Source organism: Melozone crissalis, unplaced genomic scaffold, assembly GCF_028551555.1.
Source record: "Melozone crissalis strain CALT ecotype California unplaced genomic scaffold, PUWL_Pcris_2 ptg000018l_1, whole genome shotgun sequence".
Taxonomy (NCBI): Eukaryota; Metazoa; Chordata; class Aves; order Passeriformes; family Passerellidae; genus Melozone; species Melozone crissalis.
The window spans coordinates 4,976,055-4,990,272 of NW_026535796.1; the positions used below are offsets into that span (position 1 = coordinate 4,976,055).

Genomic DNA, 14,218 nt, shown 5'->3' on the forward strand with positions numbered 1-14,218 from the left:
TCCATCCTCTCTTACAATTCAGCCCACTGGCTTTTTGTGAAATCAGTACAAAGGGACAATTCCCATAAGTAGTTGTATTGATTTGAGCTGAACTACTTGCATGTCTGAGGTAAGTATAATTTAGCCACAAATGAACTGAAAGAGGCAAGAGATTTTAATGGGGGTGAAACAATGAAGATAAAGTTTACTTTAAAAAAAAGTTCTTTTTATAACTATTTTGAGCAAACTGTCCACTAAAAATAACAAACCACAATGACTAACAGCACACTAAATAGCTATGCTTATATTTTTCAATTATTTAATTAAACACCTTTTGTTTAATAGGAAACTAGATTAAACTCAAAAACTATTCTAACTATAATTTTATCTGTTGGATATTAGTTTGCTTTATCTGGAAAAAAAAGCCAAACAACCTCTTCTGTGTTCAAAGATCACATCAGATAACAAGAAACAGACCTATTATTTATGCTATTAACACTGAAATAGTTTTCTTGAGGTGCAATATTTATTTTTATGCTTTAACAAGACACATTTATGGTTTCTCCTGCACAGCACAAATGTTTCTAGCAAAAGGAAGTTCAAAAGGGCACTATTTTTGTGTATCATATTTAAATTTGTAATATTGTAAGATTTTGCACAAGTGTGCTGGTATTGTACTGTATAGTATCACATACTTGAGTTTTGAAATAAAATTATGGTTTCAAAGTCCTCAGTGTTTTTACCTTAAAGATTTGGAGTGCTGTGTCTGCGTATTGATGGCCGTGTCCTCATGAAATAAGTCCTGCCTTGTCTACACTGTTACGTGTTTGGAGGATCTTGCTCTTAGTCTTCCAGTTCTTCAGGAAAATGGTACAGAAGAGGAGAACGAGCTCCTGTGTCAATGGAGAAAGTGTTTGGAAGCAGGATCATCATCATCCTTGCCATGCCCTAGAAACCAGCTGAGAGAGGAAGCTGAAATATCCTGGGGAGAGTTTAACTCCTGCTTCAGGGGGAGGCCATGTGTCCCAGAGGAGGCTGAACATGGGAGCCACAAGGGAAATTGTAACCCAGAGATTCTGGGGGAAAGGTCAGGAGTTTTTATTTGCTTTGTGGACTTGGGAGGTCTGGGAAGTCTAGTGGGGAGCAGACTTGCCTGACAGTGGGTAGGAGTCAATCCTAAAGTTCTGAATCTCTGATGGTCCCCCCAGGGACAAACTCTGGGACATCAACAACCTGGAAAAGAATTACTGTTTCCATGGACAGACCCTGATATTTGAATTTTCTATATGAACAATTTTTTTGTTTCCTCTACTGTTGTTCAGGTTTCAAGGTTCCTTTTGAAATTATTGTAGAGAACAGTTACATGTGTTCTGCCTTATCAAAAGTTGTTAGCAATTCTCATCAGCATTTTAAAACATGCTGACATAAAAGGTCGGGAATTTTTCATATAGGTTACCATAACTATTTAGGTCAAAGACTAATTAATCATTCAGCATAGATCTGCTTTTTTTACCACACTGATTATGAAGAAGACACACCAAAAGGTTAAAGACCTTTTGTACTGTTACAGTCCAGATAAGTGATCTTCCACACAGTTTTGGAGCAGCTGAACTATAAAAAGGAAGAAACACACAAAAACCAAAGTTATTTCAGTCTTGCTTCCTCATTCTAAAATTCTGTTCTCCCTCTCCTAATCTGGAAGACCTTGTGAAGGAGCTTGTATTGTTTGGTGTTGAAAGATGTTTATCTCATTTTTACAGCTAAAAGTCCTACTAAACATCAAGAGTTTGACTAAAGGAACTTAGCCATGGTACAAAATGTTACGATCTGGCAGGACAAGTAGTATGCAATTTTAAAATATCAGAAACCCAGCTATTTGTTAGTTTTCATGGTAGGAAATACGTAGCAGATCAAGGTAAGTTTTTTCAATGGAAAAAAAATGTGTTTTTACAACCACAGTATGTAGTCCTTGAGACCTACAGAATAACTAATAATTAGTTTCTGCTTCTACCTTATAAATGCCAGTGAATCTTCTTACAGCCTTCTTCAAGCGGGAGCTAAGTCTGATTACAGTATCTGACTTTGCCATGGCTTTGTAGAAGCAGGTGAGTACAGCACAATGAGGGAGGGAAACAGAAATTGGAGCTAGAACTTTGTCTAAAGATCTCATTGAGTTTTACCAAATTCAGTTCCAAACCACAGCCCAAACACAACCTAATTTTCATTTCATCATTGCTAATGGAGACATGATCTCACTGACCCCCAGCATTCTCTTCAGGCCCTGTCTGTGTTACAGAGCACCATCTAATAACCCTGTTACATGCTGCTGCAGGAGATGTGCCTGTGCCCCATTAAAAGTTAATGCTATCTCATGTATTGACCGGGGACTTTCTAAATGCAGACCACAGTTTAAAGAGGTAGCTTTACACTGTTACACTTGTGTTTATAGGACTCTGAAGACAACCTGGAGACAGTGGACATCTAAAAGTTTGCTGAATCACAAGTTGAACATGATGTAAGAAAATCATACTGTTGCAAAAATAAAAAGACTGACACCATTCTGAACTGGTAAAGCAGGTATAAAGCAATTTATTAATTAGTCTTGACATTGGCAAGGTATCACATGGAGCAAGAGAGTGAGGCAGCAGGGGTTTCTTAGTTGAAGGAAAACTGGGAGCAGAGGCATAACTCTTTAGAAACATAAAATAGTTGCAAAACATAAGGGAGTAAAGTATCTTCCATGTCCATTGCCAGCAGGAAATAAGTGATAGGCTTGTACCAGGGAATAGCTAAGTCAAGTTAGTGTAGGGAACACCTTTGAACCGTAAAGAACAGTGAAGCACTGAACAAGAGCATTAGAGGAAATGTTAGGAATGTGTCACTGGAAATCTTTGAGAGCAGGTTAGACAAACATCTGTCAGGAATAACGTAGATACAGCAGACATGACTGACACTAAAGGAAGGAATTAGCCCATACCGTGAACTCCATTCCTGCTCTGTGTTTATTGGAACCTCCGGAAAAAAAATCTGCTAAGACTTCTTGAAACTTATAAAATTATAGCTGTGAGGACCATCTGTGATTTGAATCAATCCAAGGGAATCACTCTTTGTTGGAATGTCACAGAAGGCAGCAGTGATTTGAAGTGGCTGCAACCTCTGTACCTGTGGTCTCAAGGAATCCCATTTACAGCAGTGTATCTGCAAATCTCGTAAAAAATAAGTTTCATATTACCTCTGTGTTATGGGAACTACTTTTGCATTGGAACTCTAAGGAAAAAAAAAAGTAAAACTCCATCAAGGCAAATAGGACAATGGGGAATGGATGCCCTTCCAGTTCCAATAAAAAAGAAAAATCTTGTGTGGCATATTGTGATACGATAGAAGATTTGTTTTATTTACCAGATGAATAGACAAACTGAATAATGATCTGTTCATCAGTAAAACAGGAAAAAACAGCAAAAGAAAACCTTCTTTCGAAGTGTTTACTGACCTAGCAGTGTAACAGCCTTATCTCCCTTCCTCAGCCGTGCTTCTGAATCAGCAGCAATGACATTTTCCAGCAATCCCACATGAAAGCCAATGGAAAGGGTGATGAGGGATTTCCGCTCCGTGACCTCGCCCTGCACTGGGACAGCCACCACGCTGCCTCTGCCATTCTTTCTATGAAGCACTGCACTGACAGCTGGAGTTGCTTTCCAGAAGTCATCTCATCATCTGACAGCATCCAATACCTTAACTTTCCTCAGCACAGGAGACAAACTACCTTGAATTTCCTACTTTTCTGAGTTTTCCAAGCTGGTGGCAATGGCAAATTATCTTGGAGTTACCTCAGCAGTGTCTTCCATCTGGGTTATGACATTCCTGGCTCAAAATTACTTTGTAACAGGTATGTAAAGTTCCACTTTTTAAAGTCTAGAAAAAAGTAGCTGGATTTACAAAAAAAAATGTGGAGAAGGAGCATGTGTAAATGTGTTTCTGGAAGAGAAAGCCACAGGGTGTTGAGAATACAGTACAACAAAAACTGGTATATAGGGAAACTTTCATTGTTGATATAATGCAATTGTTGAAAATGCTGAAGCCTTTGAATCTAAATGCCACAAAACTGCTTATTTTAAAGATCTGGTATGACATTTAGGATTAAGCTCAGATCCATTGAAATGTAACTTTATTTTGTATCATTTTAAATACCAGAGCAAAACACGACACCAGTTCTCTTTCAAATTCCATTATTAACTTGACAGAATCCATCCTTCCTGCAGTAGCTGCTGGGATATCTGCAGAAGCTCAATGCACACCAAAAGCCTCCAGATGCTTTGCTGTTTTTTAAGGATTTAATACTTGTTCTATTTATGTTAAAGAACACACTCAGTTATTGCAGACAATTTATTTTTTTCACCTACTGAAAGACTTATGGACTGAGTGAATTAGATACTCAAGTCCTGTTGAAATTCCACAGGACTGGAGTACCTAAAAACAGTAGTGTCCTCCAGCAAAACCAACACAGTACAATTTCCACTGGGGAAAGGGAGAGCTTGAGGAAGTGCCCTTCCTTGGAACACCTTCTCATGCACCCTCATGGCTCCAAGAGCTCCAGCTGAGCTCAGGGCTGATCTCCAGCTGTGTCTTGGAGCTGTTTTGTGGCATGTCCTATCCCCTTCTGTAGTGATTTGTTGTCTGGACTTCACACATGCACTCTGGATTTAGGCTGTAGGTAACCTTGTCTCCAGGACAGACTTTCAGGCATGTGTAGAGCCATCTCCTGCTGTTCTCAAAGGGACTTTCTGGGTGTCTGACTCGTTGTCTTGCTCTCTGAGTGGCAATGAAACCTGCCACCATCCCCACTCTGGTGCTGCTGAGGTGCTGTGGGACTGTGCCTGTCACCCTGTGCTCATGGTCCCCTTCCTTGTGGAGCAGCCTCCTGCTTGCTGTTCCCTGACACCAGCAGCCAAAGGGAACTCTAATAAATCAGAATGAAGGTTAGACACAAGGCAAAGAGAAAAACAACAGCTCCCCTCCAAAAAAAAAAAAAAACCAAAAAGGGAACTAATGCACATCAAGGCCAACATCCACAGCTTACAAAAGCTGAACAATTTTCTTCCTGTTCTATGGTAACTTTGTCTTGCTGTGATGTTCTTCTGTCTAGGTCTTATCACTTATTTCAGTAAACCAAATTTTTAACCCAAGACCAAAATACTGAGCAGAATGTGCCAGTACTAGATTACCTAAATAGAGCAGAGCCTAAAGTACAGCTATGTGCAGCTCATGGACCAAAAAGGATAATGTACTTCTAAAGGATTAGTCTGCCTCCTGTATAACTCAGGCATCTTTAGAACAGAGTTCAGAGGTGATTTAATGAGCTATGTAGAGACTTGAAGAGGTTACTGTTCTCTTTTTGGATTCCTTCCTCACAGTGGGAAATTCATATCTTTTACAAAATGTATCAATAAATCGCTGTTTTGTTTTAAAAGGCCTAGCAAATTTTAAGACACAACCTAGAGTCACTTTTCTTACAATTTGCAAGCTAAGTTTCTGGCACTGAATTTCTGTATTATGCTGTGTATCTGTCCTGCAATACACATGTGACAATATTTGTCCTGTAATTGGATGACTAATGACTGTAGCAGTTCACAAGTATCTAGGTAATTTTCTAAGATTTCCTTAAATTCTTTTCAGTCAGCTGCTCATCTTTATTTGAAATTTGTGAAGTTGGTCATTGAGAAGCTTCCTTTCTCAACATTACATTTTTTACAAGTTGTGTTGGCTCAAATCTGAAGATAGGAAAATAATAGACTGAAAATGGTAGACTTGAAGTCCTTGCTGAGAGCACACACACCTTCATGGAGCACCAGGGCTTCTCTGCATCCCCCTGCAAGGTGTCTGGGCTTGACTTATGTTCAGCTCAGGGCTGGATGCAGCCACAGTTTGTCTGAGGGGACTCCTCAAGGCTTCAGTGGCTTTCCCTCTCTGCTGAAATAAAGCCACCTGATTCAAAGACTGCTCTTCCAAATATTTAAACAAATTTAAGGACAGCAGAGGCATCATTTTCCAAAAGCCATTTCCAGCCATTTCCCACATCCAGAAGGAGCAGGAGCTAAAAGCCTGTCTGGTTTCTTAGCACTCCATACAAGCTTAGCCACCTTTGTCCCCTTCTCATCACAAGAGTAGCTTAGCTGCCTGTTCTATGTTTTCATTCACAAAATTCAGTTTAATTTGTGTTGTGAAGAAGTCGTGGGGTGGATTTGGGGGCATCACTTCATCCTGCCTTGAGAGTTTATGGACTGCCTGTATTCTGAAGCACAGATTTTATGAAATACACATTAGTGTAAACACCTAGTGAGTACAGTCTGACAAACGTATTGAGCAAGGAAGTATCACCTGTGGTTATCTGACATGTCTGCAATGAAATGCCAAAATGTTTCATTTGACAGGGCAATTACTGCATGTGACTCCAAAAGGATCTTTTTTTTCCCAGTAAATACTCCCAGTAAAATAAGAAAGCAAAATAGTAATACACTTTTTCCTTATTTGTGCCAAATCCTGAAATTTGGCCTATACCCTTAACACAGATGAGAAAGAAGAGCAGGTGTAACCTGAGCTATGCACTTGCTGGTGCAGGTGTCACAGAGAGTGTGACAGCTGTGGCTATTTAAAAAGCTGCATGAACTACCTGGAAAAGTGTTAAATTCACCTATCTCCTCTTTTCCTGCTCCCTGCCAAACACAGTAAATGGAACACTTGACAGTGGCTGGGGGATGGAAGCATCATGCAAAGCTAGGAAAAAAAGAAAAAAGAGTTTAGGAGGAATAAGGAATATCAGAAATTATAAAATATTTTTTATTTTCTTATTGGTATATAAATTCCATGAGAAAATATGTGTATCTCCTTTTCTGTTATATACCCTACTATCTCAATAACAAGGGTGTAATAACAGTATGAATGCCTTGGTGCAACAGCTAGCTTTAATTTATTTTTAAAAAGAAAAGAAACAAAAAGGGCTATATCTAGTCTAATGACAGTCAAACCATTTGAAATCTCAGACTACTCTGTTTAAAAAATATATTCTATTTTTAAAGTGTCTTTCATACTAGAAATTAGTTTTCTGTTATCCTCAAGTTAGAAACTTTAAAAATGTTCAATTCAGTTGATCTTAAATTCTTTATGAGGAATAAATGTTAATATTCATATACTAACCTTGACTATTTTATGGCCTAATTACAGGTTCCATTAATTCACCTTGCAGGATCAAGGGTATAGGAATTTATCTTGATCAGAAAGCGAATTTCTCAGAAGCAAGTCATGGATGTAATCAATTCAACCTAGAGCTGGCCAGTAAAATACAAGTGGAAGAGGCTTTGAAACATGGCTTTGAAACATGCAAGTATGTGCCATCAGCTAGTGGCCCACTGCCTTTAGTGAGCACCTTCACACCCAGCTGAGGCTGGTGACAAATCTCACACTAAAAGCACTGATCCTTTTTGTTGCAGCTATGGATGGGTGAAAGAAGAATTTGCTGTTATTCCTCGGATAACATCCAACCAGAGATGTGGTCAGGGAAAAACTGGAATAGTAAAATGGTATGCTAGCAAGGATAAAAAATTTCATCTCTACTGCTTCAATTCCTCAGGTATGTAAACATGAAAACTGCATTTTCTGTGTGTTTTGGATTATATTAGATTTTTTAAATCTGCATGAAAAAAAATCATAAAAGTGAGTAATTTCCTGTAATTTTTTCACCCTTTCCCCAGTCTTAAATATTGTCAAGCTGTTCTTAGCTCAGAAACTTCCAAGAAATTCAAAAGGTGAATTCAGTTAATCCCAATTAATAATGTGGTGCTGCCATTAAAGCTCTTGAGGAAGAGTTGTTTTTACCATTACTTAATGTTGACACAATGCTTTTAATGTGTTTTGATTATTTGGCATTATAATTTAAAAGAGTGTGATTGAATCTTTAACCAGGATATCTGTGTGTGGTGTGTCTACTCTTGCAAAAAGGCTACAGTGCGGTACTTCAGGAAAATTGGAATTTTTTTAATAAAGGGAGGTCTATCCATTAAGCCAAATTAAATTATAAGCCAGAACTGCCAAGAGACCATAAAATTAATTAGATTCCTAATTGGTAAAATCCAACAGCTCTTTTTAATTTGCATCATCCTAGGTGTGAAAAGACCTGCCCTTCCCCTCATTGGCTATTTACAGACTGAAGTCCAACAGTAGAACTTGATATAAGTTAGGTGTCAGCACAATAGATCAATATTGTTTCCTAATAGCTTCTGTGGCATTAACTAAAAATAAGTAACTAGAGATATTATGTTCCTATGTGTCTCATATCTATGGTTATTACATAACAAATATTCCAATAATTACCCAAATAAAGCATCATTTCATTATTTATAATCAGTTCCTAGATTTGCCAGTGAGTTTTAGATAACAAGAGCAAGAGGATATGTAAAAAATCCTGAAAGTTTTCAGGAACACTGTGTAAACAAGAGTTGGAAAGCAAGAGAAAGATGGAAATGCAAAAATGTAAAGACCTGTGATCCTGTGAAGAGTGGAGGCTCCAAAGAGACTGAGGATAAAGGTGTAGAGAGAAGGCCTGTGGCACATGGTGATTCACTGCATGAAATGTGTTATTCTGCATTGCAAATGTTGGGTAGATTGGGTAATGCTACAGGCGCAGCAAGTAACTCCAAATTATTTGCTTTGTTTTGCTTTAATTAAAAGAAAATAAATACATATATGCTGTAAGAGTGTGTGAAGAAAGTTAAGCTTGCTCAATGGTTAGCAAACCATTTAATGTATATTTCACATTCTGCAGTCCTTTATCTTAATTTCCAAACTTTTGCCTGTTCTAGGCATTTCTTTGCATTCAAAAATATTTGTCAGAAGCTCATTTTGTCAATTTTCTTGTGCCAAAAAACTTGCCAAAAGCTCTTGAAAAACCATAGTGGAAAAAGTGTCAAGGCCCTGCCCTTTGGCATTTCATTCTGTAAAGGTGACTGCGTCATCAGGCTCCCCATGGGGATTCACTTGGAAAACAGCACATACATCTTTTCCCTGTTATTTATGTTAACCTGGTTGTTACTTTAGTGACATTTTTATAGCTTTACATAATACAGAATTTCACTAGCAAAGCAGAATTTTCACATTTTGACAGGAGCCTGATTCAGAGCTCAGCTCTTCCAATTCCATATAAAACTTCACTTGCACCTACATTTTTATATAGACAACATCCACTTCTATTAATTTATTTAATCTTTGGAAATTACTTCTTTTTCTTCAAACCTGAAGTTTTTTACTTCCCATCTTCTCCTCCCCACTTACAATCAAATCTTTTTCTCCTCCTCACTTACAATCAAATCTTTTTATTATCTCACATTGGTGCCTGATTTATTTGGAACTTTTATGGGCTACATTTTTTTTTACAGGAAATCAAATTAATTTTCCAAGTATCAACAGTACATGCATATATTTTGAACATATAGATAACATAATTGAAATATTTTTGCATATTGGATCTGCAGTTAAGCTGCTCTCTGCTCTGTGGGAAGTTATACTGTCGGGTTTTAAGTGCAGTATTACTCTGAGTAGTTTTCATGAGGGATATAGTCATTGGTTTGGAATCACAAAATGAGTACCTTGGTTGCTCAAAGGAATGTGAAACTATGTGAGTAATGATAAAAGCTGTAAAATCTAGGTTGTAACCACATATTTGAAATGGGATATATTTGGCTGGTTTGGATAAAGCTTTTGTGAACAAAAAAATAAAAGTTTCCAGAATGGAAAGACTCAGGAACAATTTCAATAAATGTGTGTGCTGTAAGTACAAAACTCGCATCCAACACAAGTTTTATGGATTTCTTTTCCCTGCTGCAGATGTCCGGATTAATTCCTGTGAACCAGACCCAACTACACCTCCTTTATCAATGGCATCAAGTGATGTAACTGCATCTTCAGCCTCTGATTTGACTGAGAACACCACAGCAGTGTCTGCTGAGGCTGTGACTGAGGCAGGACAATTCCTGAGAAAGAGATTTCGAGTGGTGTGCGTGACTGAAACGCTCTCACCAACAGAGGCACCCACCACCACTCCAGTGCCAGAGGAGCCCTTCTCCACTGACTCTCCCAAGCTCACTCCCCACCTGGCCTTTAAGAATGATGCTGTTGTTTTTGGAGGTAAAGGATGTGGTGGATATTTAATGAAAAGAGCTATTTATGTAGAAGTCAGTAGTCAAACTGTTCGCAGCTATTTTTATTGCTGCTCCACCATCCATTTTGATATAGCTGAACCTAGAGGCAGAATAGGATTGTTTTGGTTTTGCAGAGCAAGGCTTATAGGGCAGAGGATTTAAAAATCGTTTTTAAGAAGAACTAAGATATGATTTTATACTTTATGATAAATTTTAATGTGAAATTGTGTAAGTTCTTTCGGGTTAATGTGATTTGAGGTAAAAAAAATTCAGAAAAAATCTTGGCAAACACTTTCAGTGTAATGGAAAACTCACCAGCAGGCTCTTTAAAACCAAAAGAAGCCAAGAAAGTTTGAAGGCTAATTGTTCTTGAGATACAAGGTGAGTAAGCAAACCTAATGCCAGCAGTGGAGAAACAGACCAAACATGAGGAAAGGCATGCTAACTGTAAGGATAGTTAATAACAAGAATGTGTTCTCCAAGCAGGTTGTAAAAACTCTCCAATGAGCAGATTAGACAAATATCTGTCAGGGATGTCCTAAACACCAGTTTTAGGCCATCCTGAAAGAAATGAGCAGGAGTAACTCAGCTTTTGATCTTCCTAATATTCTATTCTTCAGTTCATGTGTATGTACTGTTATATGAGGCCGGTTTTAGAAGAATACAGATTTTTGTTCTTAAGCCTTCAGGACATCAGCTTTAAGTACATTAATAAAAACCCTGTGCTTGTATCACTTTTATCTCCAGGTATCCCCACTGCACTTCTTGTACTGGCAATCATCTTCTTCATTATCTCTGTTGTTCTAGCAGTCTGTTATATCAAAAAGTAAGTTGCCTTTTTTTTTTCTTTTGGAGTGAATTAACTCCTAGAGTGAAATCACTGAATATTTAAAATATATACTAAAGAACAGAGAAGTAGTGATGACAACATAATAGTGCTGCACAAATTTTAAAAATCTTAAACCCTGTTTTTTTGCAGATAAGTTTGTTGTTGCCACTCCCTGCTATAAAAAAGGAACACAAAAAATATTGCCTGCTTTTAATTGGTCAATTATGCCTAGTGTGAAACATTTCCAAGTGTGTTAAAATAGCAACACTGAAATGTGCATCAGTTCACACATAAACCAGTTTTATCCTTCTCTTTTCTTTTTATGTCACACGCAAGGTGAAAGCTTTTATTATTGCACTATGATTTTGCTCAGAAAAAAATATTTGTTGAACTCATTTGTCAAACTTTAAGACCTTCAACACAGTGCATTATTAAATGTTACTAAAAAGTGTGCAGTTCTCACACCTTAGTCCAGACAGCTTTATCATTGTGTACCACAAATCCTGAATATGCCTTGTCTGTTTTTAAAAAAAATACCAAAATATTTCTTTAGAAAGCACACTGCTGGAAAAAGTACAATGATCTAGCATGCCACTATCCTCTGAGAGACTTCTGCTTGAGTATGGTAATTTAATTCTAGCTGTTTGAGTGATACTACCAAACTATCCCAATATTTCTGATTTACTATCTTTTTTTCTTTTTAAAGGTACAAGAAAACCTTACCATTTATAAACAAGAAGCAGCAAAAAGAAACAGTTGTAACTACTGCTCTCAAAGAGACAAAATCCAATGACCAAACACCTGAGAAGGAAACACAGAATAATGGAAATAAGGTAGAAGACGGTAAAACTAAGCCTGAGGCCACAGTAAAGTGTCTAGAAGCAGAAGTTTAAAGGAAAGAATGTACAGTTCTTGATGGAAGTATAAAATAAAGCACACAGAACTTGGCAGTGCTTTAAACATAAGTGATTGTAAATACTCATATTTTCTCCATCTTTAACATATGAAACCTTGTTTTTTTAATGATTACATCTTTGGCAACAAATATTCTTGCAGAAGAACATGGTATCCTATTTACTTGAAATAAATTTTGCAAATTCATATTACAGCTCATTTTTCATCTTTAATAAAGAAGCAATTAGGAATATGCTATTAACAACATGCACTGCATTAACTATTTGCATGGAATTTAGATCAATATATAACAAAAAGGTTTTTATGTCTGGCTGGAGGATGTCTGCTAGCTTAATGCCTAAAATAAAAACTGGCACTGTAGCTCTTCCTCATGTAGATTAGCTTATTTCCATTCAGTAGTTGCATGCTGCTTAAAAAAAAAAGTCTGTTTACAAACAGAAGAAACAGTTCTGTTTACAAGGGAGTAAAAACTCAATGGATTAACCCACTGTCAAATGCCCAAAGAAGGGTACAGAGATGCTGATGTGTATATACACACAGCAATGAATAACTCAGATACCTTCATTGTATCATAAGTTACTGTTTTATTTATTGAAACCGTTATCATTCTTCTACATGAGATATTTGACAGAGGGAGACAAAAAAATCCTTGAACAAGACTTATACTGGAGATCTTTTTTGTGTATTTATGTGTGGCTTTCATAATAAAGGTGTCAGGTGACATGGGATGTCTACAGTACTCCCTAAAAAATAAACTATGGTGGATATGTTTGTCTGGACAATTTAGTCTCATGAAAACTGTCTCATGGTAAAAAGAATTGATATAACCATAATGTTACAGAAGTAATTAGTTGTTATAACAACAGTAGCAGTTTATCAAATATTTTCCTGGATAAAGAATTTAGATAACTTATCTTTATGTTTGAAGGAAGTTGTTTTGCCAAAGGAAGTTTTCTTCCTTCATTGGGCAGCATGCGAAACATAGTCTTACATAATAATAATAATTTTTGAAATAGCAAACTAGTAATAGAACTGGTCACATATATTGTCTTTTCAACAGGCTAGGATACTGGGTTATGAACTTGGATATTTTTCATTGACATAAATTTTAAAATTTCCAGTGTTTATACATTCCACTAGTAATGACTTATAGTGTATTTCTATTATACTTACATTATAAATACTTAAGAGATTCCCTGGGTTGTTTTTTGTTTTCTCTTTTTGCCTTTTTTTTTTTTTTTTGATAGTTCAGAAATATTTTATGGCTCCAAGTGATTCAGTGCAGCTCTAAAAACTGCTCATTTCACATGTCCATCAGCAGAATTTTAGCAGAAAAATGTGCAACAGAGGACAGCACTAGACACAGCTTTCCCAGCCAGGGAAAGTTTAAGTAACTCCCCTCCTGGCCAAACATCACAGTAACACCTTGTGTCCTGAATGAAATGCTCTGTGAGGAGTAGCCAGCACAAGTAAGGCCATCAGGAGGAGCCACAGCCACCAGTCATGAAGGTGCAGAGTAGCAAATGGGCCTGAGGGCACAGACAAACGTAGTGGATTCCAGGTAGTTTGGGAAATTTTTAAAATTCCTTCTGCCTCTCTTTTCCATGTTTTAGAGATTAGAAATTACCTGTTTCTCTATTCTTTTCTCTACAGCCAAGAGATAATTACAATGTTGCTTCTGTTCTAGAGCTAAATAAGGGCACTTTTTTCCCTGAAGCATTTACTTGCTAAAAAAAAATGTATCCTGTTTTAATAAGATATTGTCTTAATCTTTAAGTGTCTTATTTTATCATGTACCTTAAAAACTCAGCATTCATCCTGACCTTGCTACTGCTACCTGACCAATGCATATGGTTTGATCTGCCTTTCCATTTCACTACACAATTTATGCCAACACCACAAGGGCTAAAGGTGCTATTACACTGCTCTGTAAGGAATTAAGGCAGCTCTAAGTACTAATCAACAAGTTCTCTATTTGATATTGTCTCTATGTAGTTAGCACAACTCAGTCACATTGCCATTGGAAAGTACAAAACATTCCTGCTCATTGTTCAATGGAATTGCAAGGGATGCACCTACTACAAGGCAAACAGGAAACATTTATTCAAGTATCTAGACCAAGAGTGTCAAACACCAAACCCTTAACTAGAGGTAGCAGAAACTTAAGAGAAATTCTTCATTACGTTTCTGATTTTTCTCAAGTATTGTGCTTTTTTTTTTTTTTAATGAGACCTTCTCAACAGTTCTGAAGCTCCTTGATGTGCCAGAGCTGCTCAAGCACCATGGACTAATAACTCATCCCACTGAG

The 14,218-nt window shown here is 37.2% G+C and overlaps 1 protein-coding gene across 1 annotated transcript; it reads left to right on the plus strand.

Moving 5' to 3' along the window:
• Window positions 1-1,933: 1,933 nt before the first annotated feature.
• LYVE1 (lymphatic vessel endothelial hyaluronan receptor 1) lies at window positions 1,934-12,429 on the plus strand. Its single transcript, XM_054275758.1, has 6 exons — window positions 1,934-3,865; window positions 7,198-7,357; window positions 7,464-7,603; window positions 9,853-10,152; window positions 10,914-10,992; window positions 11,702-12,429. Exons 1-6 carry the CDS (start codon window positions 3,784-3,786, stop codon window positions 11,886-11,888), a joined length of 948 nt encoding a protein of 315 aa, XP_054131733.1. The 5' UTR covers window positions 1,934-3,783; the 3' UTR covers window positions 11,889-12,429.
• The last annotated feature ends 1,789 nt before the right edge of the window (window positions 12,430-14,218 follow it).